The sequence below is a fragment of the Nannobrachium achirus genome, assembly GCF_963921795.1.
Source record: "Nannobrachium achirus genome assembly, chromosome: 13".
NCBI classification, from domain to species: domain Eukaryota; kingdom Metazoa; phylum Chordata; class Actinopteri; order Myctophiformes; family Myctophidae; genus Nannobrachium; species Nannobrachium achirus.
Window position 1 is genome coordinate 46,122,290 of NC_137833.1, and position 20,878 is coordinate 46,143,167.

Genomic DNA, 20,878 nt, shown 5'->3' on the forward strand with positions numbered 1-20,878 from the left:
TTGTGCTATTTTCAAAAGATTCTCATACATTTGAAAACTTGATATGGGACATTCGGCATAAGGACTACTTTTACTTTTGGTACTTTAAGTACATTTGGTGCCAATACTTTTGTAGCCTACTATTTAGTCAAATACATGTTGAATTCCAGACTTTTACTTGTAACAGAGTATTTCCATATTGCAGCATTTACTACTTTTACTCAAGTAAAAATTGTGAGTACTTTTTCCACCACTGGGAGAGGGTGTGGTGGGTGGGGGTGTGGCGGTGGATGGCTTCACCCAGGATGAAGTGACTGACAGCGGAGGGAGGGAGGGTATGGTATGGTATGGCAACATGACTGGTGTGATGTTGCCATACCTTAGCTTTGGCTGAACTGACGCCACTGGGGGAGGAGGGGGGAGAAGGATACGATCAGTGCCGGGGAACAACACACTCCCCCGGATCATCTCGGCCACAATGCACCCCACTGACCATACGTCCACTGCAGGACCCCCGCCCGGGAGGGGGGACGACGATGAGGATGAAGATGATGATGATGATGGCAGGAGGAGGAGGGGAGAGCATGCAAGAACCACACACAAAATGAAATAAATACAATGTCAAACACACTAAAAAGAAACACAACAAAGAAATGGAGTGGATGAGAAAAAACGGCTCTTTTGGAACTACAAAGAGTTAACCCTACCCAGAACCACCTTGAGGTTATGTCATAAAAATAACCTGAAAGAAAAAAGGAGAAAGCGTTTTCGCATGGCAACACGTCGGATGCTTGTAGATCAGCTATTTCTTTTTGCTATATCTATTAGTATAGCACTTTCTGTTCCTGAGCAGGGCACGGATTTAGGATCTGAGAATCAGAAAACCGTAGGGCATAGCATGTGTAATCATATCCAGAACCCGTGAAATACATTAGACCTGGGCTGGGGTCTTAAAATGTTTTGGAGGCCAAGGACCCCTTAGCTGAGAGAGATGAAGCAGGGACCCCCACTACATTTGTACAATTTGTACTTGCAGATTTCATGAATAGCTTCACAGACTTGCTTGACAGCACTATCATCGAGTAGCGTTGTGTCGGATTCATGTTAAGTTATGTATTTTGAATTTTCAGTTAACCACTGAAACCCTCAATACTTAAAGAACTTGCAGGGTTCAAGAGGTTTATGTAAAACAAAATGAGTTCCTATCACACAAAAATATGGCAGCCCCCCCTAATTCAGAGGACCTCCCCCAGGGGTCCCGGACCCCCTGCTGAAGACCCCTGCATTAGATGGCACAGCATAATTCACTCGGTTCTGAAAGTAGTCAAAAAGAGCCAAAAGAAATGATGAAAAGTGAGAGCGGACAGCATGCAGCAGCAGCAGCAGCAGCAGCCGGAGGCAGGCTTATGTCAGACGTGAGGAAGGAAGATTTCCCCCCACGGGACTTGGTGGGGTGGGGGGTGGGAAGGAGGAGGAGGGGGGCTAAAAATGAAGATGAACGATGACTTGTTGCAGAAAGATCATAGCCCATGACCGTCCCAAAACCGGCTCTTGAAGGAGGAGTATTATATTGACCTCTTTTAGTTAGTAGTGATTGCCTGGAAAAAAAAACCTGGCGAGCGTTTTCTGTTGCCCCGCCGTGCCAAGAATTGATTGCTATCCAGAGGAGAGGAAAAGATCTGACGGGTCTCTTCTTGCGCCGTTGCCAAATGCAAAGCGCAAGATTTTTGAACCAGCACAGCATTTCAACAGAGGAATGTTAACAAGGTAACGTATAAATAAAAGAAGCGTTAGGATTAGAGAAGAATGATGCAAGGATACAGTCCCTTCCCGGGAAAAGGATTTTATGGCGAACCATTTCGGCCAGTATGCAGCCCACTGACCATATGTCCACTAGCGCGGCGGGGAAAAACGACGTGAACAAAAGAGAGAAGTACACCGTAAAATCCTCCATGTCAAAGGGTTTATGGACATTTTCACCGAAACAAGGACATAATACATCCACGGCCGTTGACAAAAGGTGTGAAATAAAAGTACGCTATGAATTGTGAAATCATCATTTTGAATAATTTGGTTCGGGATGTCCAAACTGCAGAATTACTGGTTTGTTTATTATCTCTGATGGCAGCCATTATCCATCTGTTTTCAGGTAATATAATTTTACATTTTTACCCTAAATATAATCTTGTAAGGCAGCCAACCACGTCATGTTGCAGACTATATTGCCTTTGCTGCCTTATGGAGATAACAAGGAAATAACCAACCTTATGCGACAGAGGTTTTGTAAAAAGAGCAGCCTCTAGTGGCTGAATATTGTCTAGCGCTCCTTCAATTCCAAAGAGTGCACAAATGGAACCAAATGGACCCGAAAGGGTCCATTTGGTTCCATTTACGCACTCTTTGGAGGTACATTAACACAGGATTTTACCATGTACGAGTTGAGAAGAAGACAGAGCATCCAGTTAGAAGGGGTTAGTTTAGGAAAGCAATAATCTCATAACAACCAAATCCACTTATGCACCATGCCACTTAAGAATATCATATGTGGAGCAAACCTATTTTCACTGCTGTGTCTGCATTATGGATTTGTGGTCGGAATGTAATGTAACTGAAGTAGATTAAAGGTGCTGTAAGCGAGGGTCAGGGTTAGTGAGGGCTTTTGTTTTCTTAAAGGGGTACTGTCACCTAAAGGGGTTGAGGGGCAGATTACACTGTGACATGAGCTTCTCTGAAAACGGTCTGAAACAGTCTGAAGCTCATGTCACAGTGTAATCTGCCCCTCGCCCCCCAACAACAGCTGACCAGTACAGTAAGTAGTCATACAGTCAGGCTATACAGACAATTAACTTGATTGGCTTATAATTGCGCATCCCCACAATGACATCATAAAAATATTAACTTGTTTTTTTAAGATGATTCTTAAAGTGACAGTAACCCTTTAGGTGACAGGCCCCCTATTCTGATAGTAATCATTGCTGTAGATTATTAGAGTATTGTTCAGTCTGTTACGTCTCCCCATCTCTCCATCTTTTTAGTAAACAGGAGGAGAGAGAAAAAGAAATCAGATCAGGGATATCAATTTCATCCAATCAGGTGAGAGAACTCACACAGGATAGAGGACAAACATGTGAAATTGGAAGTGATGAAACAAAAACAATGAGCAGACAAAACTGGAACCAATTGAAGTTGATAAATGATCTTTCTCTCTTAATCGGATTAAACTCAATTTAACGTTTCATTAATTTCTGTTTACTAGAGAGCTGGAGAGACCGGGAGACCCCCTGTTACTGAACAAACGGAATAATAGAGCTTTAATTTTTCATTTTGTTTGAACCCAAACACATCACTTTACTGCAGCATAGTTCTCCCACCCACGCGGTCCACAGATGGGCGGACCGCGCTCGTTTTCAGAGCATGAAGCAAGAGGAAGACCTGCCGTCAAAATCAACACTACCTACCAGTGACATATACAGCATTTTAATGCTATATCTACAGGATGGGACGATAAGCGATACTATCGTTTATCGTGATAAAAAAACGCTCATGATAATCGTGACATCGTCCTCCATCATGCACCGGGATCACCTTTTATTTGCTGAGCTGCATATCCGGTACCACTTAAACCCTCTATAATTGGTAAAAGGTACTTATAATATACGTACTTGATACAGTCTTTTTATCAATCTCTATCAAATGTCTTTGCCGAAAAAATAGCCGATCTACAAGCTCACAATGCGTCGCAACGCGTGGCAAATGTTCCGCCCCAGAATAATGGATTTTGATTATCACGATAATATCGTAAATCGTGATTTTGTCTGTCACAATAATCGTGATATGAAATGTTCTTATCGTCCCATCCCTAATTAAATCTACACCTGCCAGCCAGCCAGCCAGCCAGACAGCCAGACAGGCAGACATACTGACCGTTGGCCTGGTAGCCCATGCCCAGGATGACCTCTGGGGCTCGGTAGTAGCGCGTCACCACGTACGGGGTCATCAGCAGCCCCGTGGCGGCGGTCCGCGCCAGGCCAAAGTCCAGGATCTTCAGCGTGCAGTCCGACTTCACCACGATGTTACTGGGCTTCAGGTCCTGGAGGAGGAATGGCACTTTAGTACAGCGGTTCCCAAACTGTGGGTCGGGGACCCATTTGTGTGGGTCACGGTCACGGACACATTTTCATGGGTCACGTAAAAAAATCCCACTTTATTTTCCTACATCAATATAGAACTTTAGAGAAAACTGCTGCGCCCTTGTTTGTCCTTTGTCTTGGTTTAGCTGCAGGTGCGGAGGTCTGGAGTAAATGAAGGAAGGCTGGTAGAGGACTCGCTCACTGCATATATACTTAAGGAATACTCCTTAGACTGAGACTTAAGTATCATTTATTTTATTTTTAGCGCATAGTGTTCAGGTGCTCAGTGCAAAATAACAAAAGCAAACGTTTCGGTCCTGGGACCTTCGCCAGTGCCTACATTAATATATACAAGAAAACATGTTTACAGTTGTTGCACAGAAATTAAGCACTTTTACATGAACAGGGGCGGGGTGGGGGATTAGCCCCCGGCACCTTGGGTTTCTGACAATGTGGCTGACAGAATTTTGTTGAATACCCCTGCTGTAGTGGGTGCTTAATGTCTGATTTAACAAACGTGCTTTGTTTCTCCCAATAAATCATTATATCACCTTTTCTTTTTTTTTAAAAGACCAGAAAAAATACCCCCCAAAAAAATGAAAAACTCTACATTTTGCGCGCGGAGAGTTGTGTGGACCCCCTCGCTTTATGAATGCCATCTGTGCCCCTGGCCATGGCTGCCAGTTCCCACCTGATGTCATGTGGGAGTTCGTTCTGCTCCACGCCGTACTGAATAACTGCTAGCTTGCATAACGTCTTCAGTGTTGGATGTAAATCTAAGATGTACAGTTCCTCAGGGAGTGAGTAGTTTGATCTTCCAAAGAGGAAGATACGATCTCCCACCATGCAACAACACGCTGTATACCCCCGAGGAGGGCCGTTTCCGTTGAGTTCCACCTCCTTCCAGGTGAAGGTCCCTGGGTTGAGTTTCCACAGATCATTGAAGGAGGACTGGCTCATACCAAATAAGTAGCCACCATATATGTACAGCTCTCCGTTGTAGACAAAGGCTGAATGGCCACAGCGTGGTTCTAGGAGAGGCATTGTGGAAGGAGTGCTCAGCCAGAAGTTGGTCTCTGTGTCAAACACTCTGATGTTGTTGGAGGAGCAAAGACACCCAGGCCCATAGTCTCCATAGCCTCCGAATACAAACATCTTTGTCCCGATGATGGTGGCAGAGTGCAATTCTGAAACAGGTGGAGGAGTGCCTCTGATATTACTTAAAGACCAGACCATTCTAGTGGTGTCCAACATGTACATGTCATTGGTGTATTCTCCAGTCCACTTGGTATATCTATGTCCTCCATAGATATACATGACCCACTTCAGGACACAGGCTGAGTGGTAGCACCTCGCCTCTGGAACGGTCCCAGAAACCTCGGGCTTGAACCATCTGTGGGAGTCGACATCAAATGCATAGAGCAGGTTGCAGTCAGAACGACCTCCCCAGATGTAGATGCAATCTGCTATCAGTATTGCTGTGCGTCCCCGGATCCAGGAATGAACTTCAAGGGGACCTTCACTTCCCTTCACTGGGGGCAACTTCCTCCACAGTAAAGACACTGTGTTGAAGATGTGCACTTCGATCTGATCACTGTAGCTCGTTCCCCCTCCAAAGCAGTACACCTTGTGTTCTACTGCGACAACAGCATAGGGTGTCTTTGGTGATCCTCTCAGATGTACCGTCCATCGTAACATTTCCCACACCAGCACCACCGTCAAACAATGTGACAAACTACAGTAATTATCTAGGAAACAGGTATAAGATACTGTGCAAGCTGTCGCATTAAAAGTAGCAAAAGGATGTTTTGTTTATTGAACAACTCATTATAAAGGACAGTTACACGCGACAGTATATGATGTCATTGCATTATGATGTCATTATGTAGAACGAAATACAAAAACAGCCGCGACCCGCGTGTCCATAACACCATTAACTTGATTTCATATTAATTGCACGTTTAGAGCATACAAGTCAGGCCTTCGGCAGCACCGCAAAAGGAGGGAGCAACACTGAACACCGAGCAAAACCACAACGTTTGTCGTTGATGGAGTTCATGATCAACCATTATGTCTGTGTGAAAGCACATGGGAAACAGTCCATATTTGGGCGTAGCTCGACTTGAAACTCAAAAAAAGGTGTACACAAAGTGTTACAATTCTGTTTTTATGTGGCCACACCCGCCTGTTCATTAAGTATAATACTGTACCTGGCTTTCAGTTGGGTGGTTAGCCAGCTGAAGTTAGCCACACCCACAGCTGTTGCTGTATGGTCAAAAGGAGGAGGGGAGGATTTTATCGTGTCACTAAAGCAGTGTTCTTTGACTGGGCCTTTTGACTCCAAAGAATAAACCAAAAAAAAGACATACAGGGAAGACATATTTGCATATTACCAGTAAGACTCCCTAATCGAGAGATAAGCGACCGGCACGTCGCATACACAAACTTTAGAAGGCAATCGTAGGCAACCAGGATTGAATATGGGAAATGGGACAGATCAAAGTTGATGACATGACTTTAGAGATACTGTGTCCAAAAATGTGTTTTGCAAAAATCGGCCTGATGGTGGCCCTAGAAGAGGGCCATGTGAGAAATCAAATTATAGGGCATCGATGCCAGAGATAGAGTAGGGGCAAAAGTGTGACGTGACTGACAGGCGGACGGACAGCCGGTGGAGCTTTTCATAGTAACTTGCGACCTGATGGTCGCAATAACCACACCTGGGGGTCTATTAGAGTATCTGTCTGTGCCTTGTACTGTGCTGCAGACACAGTGCCGGTTCCGGAAAACCCTGATGTCAGACATCAGCTCCACATACGGAGATTCCGAACCTTTTGCGCCGGTTCCGGAAAACCGCATATCGGATCGGGTCGAGGCCAGGCACAGGCACAACGCGTGTGCCAATTTTGAGGCCGGTGGGACGAACGGTCCCATACCTGTTGTCATAGGACCCGTTTTGACCATATGTTTGTCTGTGTCCATTTATGCCCATATGGAGATCTCTGTATAAGTCTGTTTGTGTCCCTTTATGCTCATTATGGAGATTTTTTTTCCTCTTGATTATGTCCTTACCAAAAAATATCTAATTTCTTTTATTTACATTTTTGAACAAACAAACAAATACATCTAAGAAATTCCATTAACAAATAAAAAATATATAATAATAATAATTAAGAAGTAGTGAAAATAGCCGATCTGCTAGTTTCACTATGGGGTTCCTGGCAAATGTCTAATTTCTCTTTTGGGTCTCGAGCTAAAACGTTTGGGAACCACTGATTTAGTAGGACGGGGGTCTTCAACGATTTTTTCATAGGGTTTATAGATAGCTTCATGACATTCCGGGTTAATGTAAAACAAAAAAAGAAGAAAAAAAATGATTTGGTGACCTCCCCCTGTATTAACTTTGAGGACCCCCTGTTGAAGACCCCTGTATTATTTGTGGGTTTCTATTTCATCGAATAGAGGTGAGGAAACCCCCCTATAGTTCTCCAGTGCTCACCGCCAGCGCGCTTGCGGTGAGCGGTGTTAATTCCAAAGATATGCTGCAAAGGGAGAAGTTAATTATTATACGGCTCATTAAATGGGTCCTTAAGCCAACATGATGATGCGGTTAACATGTATATCTTTGAAGTGAGTTCATCCACGGGAGAATATCGTGATGAGACTGCTAATTAGAGTTCCCCTGTTTTTATCTCTAACCACAGCAGGTCAGATGAGAGGTACGGAGGAGTTTAACCACTTAAATCCTAGATCCGGCCAGGGACCCCTTAGTTGAGAGAGAGATGAAGCAGGGACCGCCACAACCTCTTCAAAGATTCCATAATAGTGTAATCGTTTGACAGGCACAATCATCAGTGTATTTTGGATTCATGTCAATGTGTGTATTCAGATATTTAACCACTTGAACTGTCAATTCTTAATAAACTTGACCTTTCACTCTGTACTTAGTCTGCTCTTTTTCCCCTCTACACCAAAGCTCTTTGCCAAAAATAGCTGATCTACAAGCTCAAGCTCTTGGCTAAAGTTCTCAGAATATGGACGCGATAGGGTTCAAGCGGTTAATGTATAGGGGTCCCGGACCCCCTGTTGAAAACCCCTGTCCTAGATATTTTGTTGACCGGGGGTCTATACTTCTTACACCCACTCCTCCCCCCCTACACTAAATCTCTTCATCGAAAATAGACGATCTACAAGCTTGCAACGTGTCGCATGTTCACCTATTATGACCCAAAACCACATTGTCGCCGCTTAATTCCTGTGTTATGTAGGAAACTGTCACGCTACTTGTTAACCTGATAGACTTGGTTATTGTCTCCGCCAGGCCGAAAGGGATGGGGAGACCTTGATATGAAAATGTCAAGGACAATACAATTGTTTTATACAAAGTATGCTACCCTAGCATGGGTTCCCATCACGTAGCAAGGGAAGGGTTTGTTTGGGGAGTGAGTGGAGGGGGCCCAAAAGTTCAGCTTTGCCTGGAGCCCCCGTCACTGCTAATTGAATTTAGTTCTTCATCAAAGCGTGGGCCCTCAGATACTTTAAATGGAACATGTTTGTTGTAGCGAGTGCTGCTGCAAGGAACGTCTGACCTGCTTGTGTTGATGTACTGAATTTACATATCGTCACTGTCGCGCAGAAACCTATTAACTCCAAGTTTCAAATGTGTATGTTTTTTGGTAAAGCAAAGCCCTGCTTCACTATACAAAACCGTCGCACAAGACTAGTGAAAACAGCAGATCTACAAGCACACAACGCCTCACGGTGCGAGGCGGTGTGTGCTTGTAGATCGGCTATTTTCACTGGTTTAGATCATTTTTAAAATGATAAATACAAAACTAACGGTTTTGGACATACAAGGTTTCCACCCGACAGCGACGATATGTGCTGTGTTGCCTGCAGGTAGAGTGTGAGTCATGTAATGAATCATGCAGCTCCAGGTGCTTGTTTTACTGAGAGCCAAAATAATAACATGACAAGTACATTGGTTTAATTGTCTCCCCGCCAGGCCGAAACCGTGGGCGAGACTATTTTTTCCCCCCTGTATGTCGGCAGGTCCGTCCGTCCGTCCGTCCGTCCGTCCGTGTGTGTACACCGTAGGACCTATCGGCGTGAAACACTCCCTGGAGCCCAGAGCAGAAACTCTGCCCCAAATTCTTCACATTGCCCCGTTATAGCGCCACCAGGAGGCAAACTACAGATCTGACATTGTGTAAATCGCGAGGCTACACATTATCTCTATAGTCATCAAGATGGACCTGTCCGATTTTCCATATTGCATCCTGATTGGCTAAGATTGACTGGAGGAGCTCCGAGAAGCACGTTTTTCTAGTTTGCCATCAGGATTCACTTTGTGGTTTCATCTGTAAGAATACACTTTTCTTCTCACTCTTCTAAGCTAGTTAGGTGTTGTCATTCCAGTGGACTGGCTACCCTTTCACTATAGTCTCAAATGCCAAAGCAGTTTTACAGTATAAAGGCCCTTGAGTCTTAGAAACATTTTAAACAGACATGTACTTCTCTATGACCTCTTGCACACCTACGACTTCGAAAATAATTGACAAATACAAACTCTGTGTGCAAGGGCATTTAAACCAATTAGGACCTATTATACTGGTTGTACATGGTGTCATGCAGTAGAGAATAACCGATCTACAAGCGCATAACGCGTTGCATTGTGATGCCTTATGATCTGGAGATCGGGGGGGAGTCATTTGGGGTCTCAGGGGGGATGGCAATTATTGCCAGCCCTTGTGTTCACATTAACCTCAGATTCAGTTATTTCATGCAATCTTTGCAAATTAATCTGATTTCAGACCAACGCTGAGTGCATCTCTGTCCACCACAACCATGTGATGTGACACGTTATCGATAGGTGTTTTCTGTTCTGCAACCGTACATTTATAAACCATTTTCTAGCTGGCATCTCTATTTTAGATTTTTTAATGCCTACCCTGTGAATGTTGCCCTACCCTGTGAATGAGGCCCTACTAAGGATGGGACAATAAGCAATATTATCCTTTATCGTGAAAAAAACACTCATGATAATCGTATCATGGAGATTTAATTTATCGTGAAATCGTCCTCCGTCATGCACTGGGATCAATTCACCTTTTATTTGCCGAGCTGCATATCCGGTACCGTTTAAACCCTCTGTTGGTAAAACGTACTTATAATATATGTACAGAACTTAAAACAGTCTTTTTTCACTCTCTACCAAATCTCTTTGCCAAAAAATAGCAGATCACACCTGATGCAGATCTACAAGCTTGTAGATCGGCAATTATGTGGCAAATGTTCTGCCCCAGGATAATGGATGTTGGGGATATTTTGATTATCGCGATAATATCGTAAATCACGATTTCTTTGGTCACAATAATCGTGATACGAAATTTTCGAATCGTCCCATCCCTAGGCCCTACCCTGTGAATGATGCCCTACCCTGTGAATGATGCCCTACCCTGTAAATGATGCCCTACCCTGTAAATGATGCCCTACCCTGTAAATGATGCCCTACCCTGTAAATGATGCCCTACCCTGTAAATGATGCCCTACCCTGTGAATGATGCCCTACCCTGTAAATGATGCCCTACCCTGTAAATGATGCCCTACCCTGTAAATGATGCCCTACCCTGTGAATGATGCCCTACCCTGTAAATGATGCCCTACCCTGTAAATGATGCCCTACCCTGTAAATGATGCCCTACCCTGTGAATGATGCCCTACCCTGTAAATGATGCCCTACCCTGTAAATGATGCCCTACCCTGTAAATGATGCCCTACCCTGTAAATGATGCCCTACCCTGTGAACGATGCCCTACCCTGTGAATGATGCCCTACCCTGTGAATGATGCCCTACCCTGTGAATGATGCCCTACCCCAGGGTTCCCCAATAGGCGGCCCGCGGGGGGCTACTGCCTGGCCCACACCAACCCCAGTAATAATGGTGGTATAAGAGCAGCAACAACACTAGTATATCGCCGTTGTCGGGTGGAAATCTCGTATCTCCAAATGTGTACGCTCTTTCGCAAATCATACAAGGCCGTCGCACAAAAGTAGTGAAAACAGCAGATCTACAAGCACACAACGCCTCGCACCGCGAGGCGTTGTGTGCTTGTAGATCGGCTGTTTTCACTAGTTTAAATCATTTTTAAAATGATGAATTCAAAACTAACAGTTTGGGACATACAAGATTTTCACCCGACAACGACGAAAACTGTCGCTGGAGTAGCGGGAACGCCACCGTCGCCCCCTGCAATGTTGTGGCCCTCGGCTTGGTACCCTAGACATAATTCGGCCCTTGGGGAAAACTAATTGGGGAACCTTGCCCTACCCTGTGAATGATGCCCGCAGCGTGCAGGTGCTTGATGCCACACAGCATCTGGTACAGCAGGTAGGACAGCCTCTCATGGTCCAGCTCCATCTGAATCACCTGGCACAGGTTGGCATCCATCAGCTCCATCACTATGTATCTGGAACACACACACACACACACGCACACGCACACGCACACACACACACACACACACACACACACACACAATGCATATGAATGCACGCGCACACACTGACAGCACTTTTGTTTTAATATGTGCATATTTTCTCAAACAGAAACACAAGCAGAAGAATGTACACAGGGAGAGGCACGCATGCACACACACACACACACTCACACATGCACACGCACACACACGGAAAAACACACACACACACACACACAAACACGCACACACGCACGCACACACACACACACACACGCTCGCTGACAAAAGAGTTACTTACACATCTTGAAATTCTTCTAATGTTTTTTGTGGGGTAAATACATTTAATAGACCGATAATCTGTGGAAACACAAGACATGCATCAGAATAATTATGTCGTTATGATTTGTTCATACAATGTAATAATTAGTCATGATTAATCGTACACATTGTATGTACATAAACATACTGAATCTGTGGTGTTAGCATCTTAAAATGTTAAAGCTCACAACAAGGCGGTAGCTTGTAGATTGGCTATTTTTCGCTATTTGTCTTACAAAGAAGTACATAGGGCTGAAATACATTTGTTTTTTGTTTTTTCTAATTGAACACATTTCATAGATTGCTGCTGTCGGGCGAAAACATCTTCATCCAAAACAGTTTTTATGACTATTATTAAAAAGATATTAAAAACATTTACTTTTGTGCGACATTCTGATGATTCTTATGATGAAGTGAAAAAAATAAATAACATATCGTCGTTGTCGGGTGGAAACCTTGTATGTCCAAAACAGTTTGTTTTGTATTTATCATTTAAAAAATGATCTACACTAGTGAAAACAGCCGATCTACCAGCACACTCGCGAGGCGTTGTGTGGTTGTAGATCGGCTGTTTTCACTACTTTTGTGCGACGGCCTTGTATGATGAAGCAGGGCTTTACTTTGCGAAAGAACGTACACATGTGAAACTTGGAGATACGAGGTTTCTACCCGACAGTGACGATATATTGAAACACGGAGATACATGGTTTCTGCCCGACAGCGACGAAAAGAAATACTAGTTCTGTGTCAGCGGAGCAGTTTTACCCAACGTACATTTTTATGATTGACACATTTCATAAGTACTAGTTCTCTGTACGCCCTCTTGGCGTGGGTCTGATTCTGGAAAGGCCGACTCAGCTTCTTGATGGCGACATTTCTTTCAAGATTGTGGTCGTATGCAGAGCTGGAGAAAGAAAGGGACAGAGAATGTAGGAAATGCAGGAGTACAGTAATGGAGACCACGCCGTATGCATTTTACAGTTCCACTGCTCCACAATGGCTTCATGATGATGACATAACCATGAAACATAGAGACAATAAGATAATACTTTTGACATTTAAAAATGTCAACTCTTACGCAAGTATGGGCTGGGCGATGCCAATCAAATCTAATATCCCCATATTTTTGATTACCAAATACCTCGATATTATTGACAATATTGTGGGAGGAGTGCTTTCACGTAGATATTCATACGATGACATTTTCTGATAAATAATCCGCAGTAATGTTTCTGGTAGCAGCTCAGTGACCTTGTGGTTAAAGTGTCCGCCCTGAGACGTGGAGGTCCGGGTTTGATCCCCGGGCGGAGTCATACTAGCCTGGAACCAGACCAATCCGCCTGGGCAAAAAAAAAACTTGCCCTTGGCGAATATGGGTCTGGCCCTGCTCAATTAGCCAGTAGCTATGCCCCTCCCTTAAAAGCTTTTTTCCAATGCTAGCTTAGCAACTGGCAGCTTGCCAAGGCTGTTGCCAAGGCAAACCTTGGCAAGCAGGAAGTTATTCTAAGCTAGCATTGGACAAAAGCTTTTTGGGAGGGGCATAGCTACTGGCTGATTGTAAATCCATTTCCTCTCCCCCAAAATTTGGGGGGCCAATCAGGGACCAGCATTGGTCTGGTCTAACCAATCGTGTCCAGAGAATTTTTTTAACCCACCCCTTGGAAATGAAAATTCTGCTCGCGAGTCCAGACTAATATCCGATACGCAGTGAGGAATTAGTATGATCAACGCCAGGCTATCAAGGTCATACCACAGACTATCAAAACGGGACCCAGTGACTCCCTCCCTACTTGGCACACAGCATCAGGGCTTGGATTCAGACTATTGTAGAATCATGTCCAGGGGCTGTGCTTGAACATCAAGCTGCATCACACTACAGAAACAGCCAGGGGAGAGAGGCTCCTGACCTGTGGGCCCAGCACAGCTCCGGAACGGTTGGTTCCCAAGGCTACTCACTGCTTACATAATAATTCAGTGGAAAAGGCAAATGATATACAGCCAGAACAGATAGTAGGTAAATTCAGAAAAAGGTCATCGCTTCTACGCAGCCATTAAAAACCTGACTCACTCTCGCTCCCCAAAATGCATAACGTGACTTTTTTGCATATCAAACGGTGCAAAGCAAAATGTGTAATTGCTTAACCAATTCAGGCCTAGAATTATTGAATGCTTTAACTATTGAAAAATAGCAGATATACAAGCTCACACAGCGCAGCACCGAGTGCCGCGCAGCGAGGTTGTAGATCTGCTATTATTGGAAATGTGTGCAAATCTTTGGATATGAGTATTTTTAGAGCGAACATTTGTAACTCAAATTCTGCTTCTGGGTGGTCTCTGGAACAACATGTTTTGAGATGGGGGTCCGCGGCCAAATACATGTAATTTTGGGGGTCCTTGACATGAAAAGGTTTGAGCACCACTGACATAGAAACATAGGTTTTTCGTTTTTTTGCAAGATTTGCAAAAATGATTTATTGTGCCGCGCTGTGAGCTTGTATATCTGCAATTTTTTTAATAGTTAAAGCATAAAATAATGCGTAATAATCTGTACCCGGTTTGAATGGGTTAAAAAGTAATGCAATGAGATATTCATATTAGCATGAATCCCCCCGATGCTGTGCAGAGGCGCGGTAAACAATGTCGCATATTATTTTGGCATGGAAATGAGGACTGGAATATGGATGAGGGTGCTGCGTGCGGCTCGCTCACCAGACGATTCCCTGTGCTCCGGAGCCGATGGGCCTGAGGTTCTGGTAGCGCTTCAGCACCGTGAACGTGGAGTCCCCGACGTCGATGCTGTAGAACTCCCGTTCTCTTTTGTTCTTGTTCATGGCGGCGAGGTCTTCAATCACTGCTTTCTGCGCATCCAAAAATGTCTGTCTCTGCGTGGGGGACAAGGGACGAAGATGGACACACGCACACACACGCATGCACACACGCACACACACACACACACACACACACACACAGATCCTTTTTTAATATTATGACTCGTGCTGCACATTTTCATACGGCAGTCAAGAAAAAGTGAAACATTAACGACTAATCACGCTCTTATCAAACTCGCGTCCCGGGAATCCCGGTCAAATGACGAGGCATCCCTTGTAGGGATGGGACGATACGCGATATTATCGTTTATCGTGATGAAAAACACTCACGCTAATCGTATCGTGGAGATTACATTTATCGTGATATCGTCATGCATTTGATCAATTCACCTTTCATTTGCCGAGCTGCATGATATCCGGTACCATTTAAACCCTCTATAATTGGTAAAACTTACGGTACTTATAATATATGTACTTGATACAGTTTTTTTTTCACTCTCTAACAAATCTCTTTGCCAAAAAATTGCCGATCTACAAGCTCACAACGCGTCGCGTTTTGTAGATCTGCTATTTTTTGGCAAATGTTCTGCCCCAGGATAATGGATTTTGATTAGCGCGATAATATCGTAAATCGCGATTTCTTTTGTCACAATAATCGTGATATGAAATGTTCATATCGTCCCATCCCTACTCCCTTGGTGATTCCCATGCCATACTGGTCCTGAGAACGTGTTTAAAACGAGGGGGTTAAGAAGAGACTGCTGCTGAAATTCACACTTCAGGCGAGCGCTGCAGAACAGATCCCCCCCACGGCCGCGACCAACTCAGCAAACCAGCCATGGGATGGAAGATTTGATATCGTCTCCATCGGGTGGAAAGAAACCTCACTTGTCCCAAACCGTCACTTTTCAGGATTCATATTCAAAAGCAGCCAATTCGAGCGTGCAGATCTGCTACCTTTGGCGCTTTTGTGTGACGCTGTAGTGTGACTTAATGTGTAATGGTCTTAATGTACAGAAGAAAACAAACAACGAATTTGAATAGGATGGAGATACAAGGTTTCTGCGCGACAGCAACGCTATCATCATCAGCGGGGCCGGGCGCCCGCTGATCTCTACTAGTCCATCATATGAAACACGAGGCTCACATTGGAAACCAAAAGCCCTGCTGGTGAAGTCTCCTATAGCCCCGTGTGCCTGACTGACTGACTGACTGACCGCTTGCTAGAGTTTTCTGGACCTCGGCCCAGAGTCCAGGCCCTGTTCCCGCAGGCAGGACTTCCACACAGGCACATGTGTAAGTGGGTCAAAGTTACACCGGGAGGGAGGGAGGGCAGGGGTTCCAGATAAGAACACCAAGCAAGAGATGCTCATTTCGATTGAATGACCGGTAGATCGGCTATTTCTTTTGTCACGCGACATTGGCTCACGCAATGAAGTGTGAATAAGTATTGACGCCGACGATATTACGCTTTCCTATGCCGGTGGTTTTCATGCCAAGGACCTCCAAATTGACATGTGTTTGGACCCTCAGAAGGGAAGATTTATGTTAAAGATTTTATCAAAATTATTCAAAGGTTTCCAATAGCAGATGTACAAGCACACACACACACACTTTGAGAACCAATGATCAATAAGCTGCAAGCTTGTAGATCGTCTTTTTTTCGTCACGCGACATTGCCTCGCAACTAAGAGTGAATAAGTATTGACACTGGCGATTTTTACGTTTTCTATGCATTATGCACAATTACCCGGCTATTACATTTGCTATATTCAATGGTAATGTTTCTCGCTACACTGTTTTAACAGCCCACTACACACTTTCCATATGACCGGCCCTTAAAGAATTAAACAAATGACTACGGTCGTCTCATCTTCGCCGCCTTCCCCTTTCAGGAAGCCAAACAAAGCTTTATGTAAGCAACCATATAATAATCGCGACTCGCCATCATCTATCTCTCTGTCTCGCTTACCAAACACAGTCCATATGAGGAACGGAATGACTTGCCACAGTGAAGCGTGTCAGCGTTCCCCTTCTGCTCCTCCGACGTCAAAATAGACACACTACACCACACTAGGGGTGAATCTTTTTCCTGCCAAGGACCCCCAAATTGATATATATTTGGCCCATCTGAAAATGCTTTGTGCAGGGACCCCCAGAAGAAAAGATTTGTTAAAAAAAAAAACATAATCTTCCCAAAAGCTCGGAAATAGCAGAAGTGACATACTGTGAGCTTACATCTGCTATTTTTGAATAGCCAACATATAAACGGGTAAAGTAGTTAAAATGATTGAGATGCTCTTAACTACTTTTGCCGAACCCCACTTTGAGAACCACCGCACTACACTACACTATAAGTGGACACACGTTACGGATCATAACGCATTAAGTGTAGACGCTGTCATTTATATCAGAGGTTCACAACCTTTTCAGGCCGCGACCCCCAAAATAATCATATTTTCGCCTCTAATATTTGGCAATTTGGCCAATGTTTAATTTGTCATTTTAGAGGTATTAAAAAGCCCTTAAATTGTCACTTTAGAAATGTGCAGATACCCTCTATACACTTAAACTTCATGTTGGTTTGTTTACTGTTGAGAGAGAAAACAATGTTGCACATTAAGTTAATCATCTGGGGACCCTCCAAAATAATTTGTGGAACCCCCTGTGGGTCCTGACCCACAGGTTGAGAACCACTGGTTTAGATCACTGTGTTAGCATGGTGGTCAGGAGGGGGGTCTCGCAATGTCAACATGAGGGCCACCCCCTCTTCTTTGATACCTATAGGTGAACCCATCCCAGTAATTATGGGTGCGTTCGGATATACGCACCGGGGGTGTGCTCAGTGTAGTGACTGCAGTGGGCGGTGACGTTGTAGAGTGCACTCAGTGTGGCTTATTTATACGAACGACCAGCTAAGGGGCAGCGGTGCGCTTTTTAACTCTAAAGGAAAACCTTCTGAAAAGAAGCAGTTGCTGACATAACATTACTATTAAAAGGTGATTATGCTGTTAGTTTACACATTGATGTGTGTGTAATAAAGCCCAAAGGACCAATCGGCAAATGGTGCATTTTGACGAAAATCATGAAAATCAGCCAATCAAAACACAGCATTGACGCAGCACACCGTCAAACCCAAACTTCTGAGTAGGGTTGGTTAATGCGCGCACTCAGCACACCCGGTGCGCAGCGCACTGGATTTTCGAACGACAATGCACCAAGTGCACCGAATAAACGAACGACGAGATGACACACCAGTGCGCTGAGTGAGCATTTTCGAACGCACCCTATATCAATCTCTGTTTCTATTCAGTCATAATGGTGGGCAGTCGGGCGGGAACCTTGTATGTCCAAAACTGTTCATACTCTTCAGGAAATTGAGAAAATAAGCCTGTGTTCTGCATCAATCTAATGTAGTTATCATTTAGTCACAAGTGCCTGCTAATAGTATTGGTTAAATATTCCTAAAAACCCACAGGCTTTCGCTTCATAAAAAAGAAGAAACAGTTAGGAGATATGAGGTTTCTAACCCAACAGCGACAATAGGCTATATATTCATAATACTCCATGGTTATATAACAACTAGTTGGTGTGCTCGGTGCATAATATTAGGCGGGTGCAACAGCATCAAAACGTTCTGTATGAAAAGACGTGGAACACTCTGAGTAGTGATGCCGATAAAGTGTGGTGCGCACCCTGCCTCATGGATTTACAGGGGGATGCAGTAAACAAGCCATCACCAAACACGGTCTGTTAAAGCAGTGGGGGTCCAGGGACCACCAGTGGTCCTTGAGGGGGTTCCAGGTGGTCCCCAGCTAAATGATGGAGAGTTGGTAGCCAAATGGACCCTTATAGATCTTTAACTCTTGAGAGCATAAAATGAAACCCTTACGGGTCCATTTGGTTTAATGTCAAGTCAAATGCCTTCAGGAGTAAAATTATTGTTAAACATCTGCATTACTAAATTAAGAAGTCACTCTACAAAATTAGAGAATGTAGAAGATTTGATCAACGTTTGCCTGTTTTCTCACCTACCGCCTCAATACAGCATGGAAATGTGAAAACAACACAATATTCAAAGTTTTGGGTCTGAGAGGCTAAATCTCATCAGAAGGTGGTCCGTGGCTCAAAAGCCGAACAAATAATGGTCCTTGACATGAAAAGGGTTGAAAACCACAGTGTTAAAGCTTTCCTGTTAGGGATGGGACCATAAGCGATATTATCATTTATTGTGATAAAAAACACTCATGATAATCGTATCGTGAAGATTTAATTTATCGCACTGGGATCAATTGACCTTTTATTTGCTGAGCTGCACATCCGGTACCACTTAAACCCTCTATAATTGGTAAAAGGTACTTATTAATATACTACTACTTGATCAAGTTGATACTGTCTTTTTTTCACTCTATCAAATGTCTTTGCCAAAAAATAGCCGATCTACAAGCTCACGGCGCGTTGTGAGCTTGTAGTTTGGCTATTTTTTGGGCAAATGTTCCACCCCAGGATAATGGATGTTGATTATCGCAATATCTTAAATCATGATTTTCTTTTGTCACAATAATCGTGATATGACATTTTCATAACATCCCATCCCTATTCAGAAGGGGGGCAGAAAGAACAACAACCAGATCTAGATCAGTGGTTCTCAACCTCTCCGTGACCCTAAAGAAAGGCTGCCGTGTTAAGTGGTCAGATGGGTGGGCCGCGTGCATTCTCTTTCCCAGAGCATGTTTATCTGAACCGCTTTTAAACCTAATATACCGTTGTTGAGCGGAGTCCCTCAGGGCTCTATATACTACGTGTCTTTTTCTGTTTTCACTCTTATATCTTCGCTGAAAACAGAGCCTTGTTGTGACCGAAGGTCGCAGTTTGGTATGTGAGACGGCACAAGCTTACTCTGTCGGTCAGTCTGTCTGTCTGTCTTGACATCACGCTTTGACATCACTGTGTCACTGTGATGTCATGGGAATCACTCTAACAGAATGACTTTTATACCCATATATGGAGATCCCTGATGTCTTCAATATTAAGCCCATATCTAACAGGACTTCATATGGGAATGCCCATATATGGAGGAAGACAGCCCATATCTGTGTGGCTCGTTCAGACAGGGATCTCCATGTATGGGCATAAAAGGGATTCTACGTATGATGTCAGATGTGATAGAAATAAATAGCTGAGTAAGCATGTTTGGGGTCTCACAGCATATCTCCATATACAATACATGGATCTCCATATATGGGTACCAGGGGTCTCCATGTATGGTTAACTGGTCCGATATACATCACTGGCCAAGACATGGCGCAACCTCGCCCTAAAGGATCTCCATGTAAGGGCATAAAAGGGATTGTATGTATGATGTCAGATGTGATAGAAGTCATAGGATTTTCACATAACGAATAAATGAGTAAGCATGTTTGGGGTCCCACAGCATATCTCCATACACAGTACATGGATCAGCATATATGGGTACCAGGGGTCTCCATATATGGGTAACTGGTCCGATATACATCACTGGTCAAGACATGAGGCTTCTTACTAGTTGTAAGCACTGTAGATCTGCTATATTTTCCGCAAGAGTTTTTCCACCTCGGAATACAGGGGTTTAAGCAGTTTGGATCAGCTGGCATAGTATGTGTTCAGCTCCTATTATTATCTGTATCACAATGAAAACTCCTTTTCCAAGGTTTCAAAGGAAAAAGAAATACCAAAGACTTACAAATGTTACAATCTTTTTTTGTTTGTTTGTTCAATTATTTGGGGTTGAGAACCACTGATCTAGGAGAAATCTAGACGCCTGGTCTACGTGTTTTAAATCACAATATATTTCCCCTTTAAGGCCTGTCCATAGTATCTCCGAACACGACTTTCCGCCGTGCAAATTTCCGAACTCGAATTCGATGTAATGCTTTCAGAAGTCTGGAGTGATGTCATTTTACCCTTTACTCTCAGCATTAGAAGTAATATAGTGTTGACCTAACAGTCCTACTGTGTTATAATACAGCATTAGTAGTACTAGTGTTGACCTATAGTCCTACTGTGTTATAGTAAAGCATCAGTACCTTGTAATAGTGTTGACCTTTTAATAGTCCTGTGTTATAGTACAGCATCAGTAAGTAGTACTAGTGTTGACCTGTCT

General features: G+C 43.8%; 1 protein-coding gene across 2 annotated transcripts in view; it reads right to left on the minus strand.

The window, feature by feature from the left end:
* The window catches only part of mapk8a (mitogen-activated protein kinase 8a), a 36,880-nt gene that overhangs the window by 12,947 nt on the left and 3,055 nt on the right, over nt 1–20,878 (minus strand). For both annotated transcript variants that reach the window (XM_080740379.1, XM_080740380.1), the window contains exons 2-7: nt 14,618–14,790; nt 12,683–12,812; nt 11,889–11,947; nt 11,440–11,578; nt 3,904–4,069; nt 411–482 (exon numbers count right to left, since the gene is read on the minus strand). In XM_080740379.1, the coding sequence (XP_080596505.1) occupies nt 411–482; nt 3,904–4,069; nt 11,440–11,578; nt 11,889–11,947; nt 12,683–12,812; nt 14,618–14,790 (739 nt within the window). The remainder of the gene's footprint in view (nt 1–410; nt 483–3,903; nt 4,070–11,439; nt 11,579–11,888; nt 11,948–12,682; nt 12,813–14,617; nt 14,791–20,878) is intronic.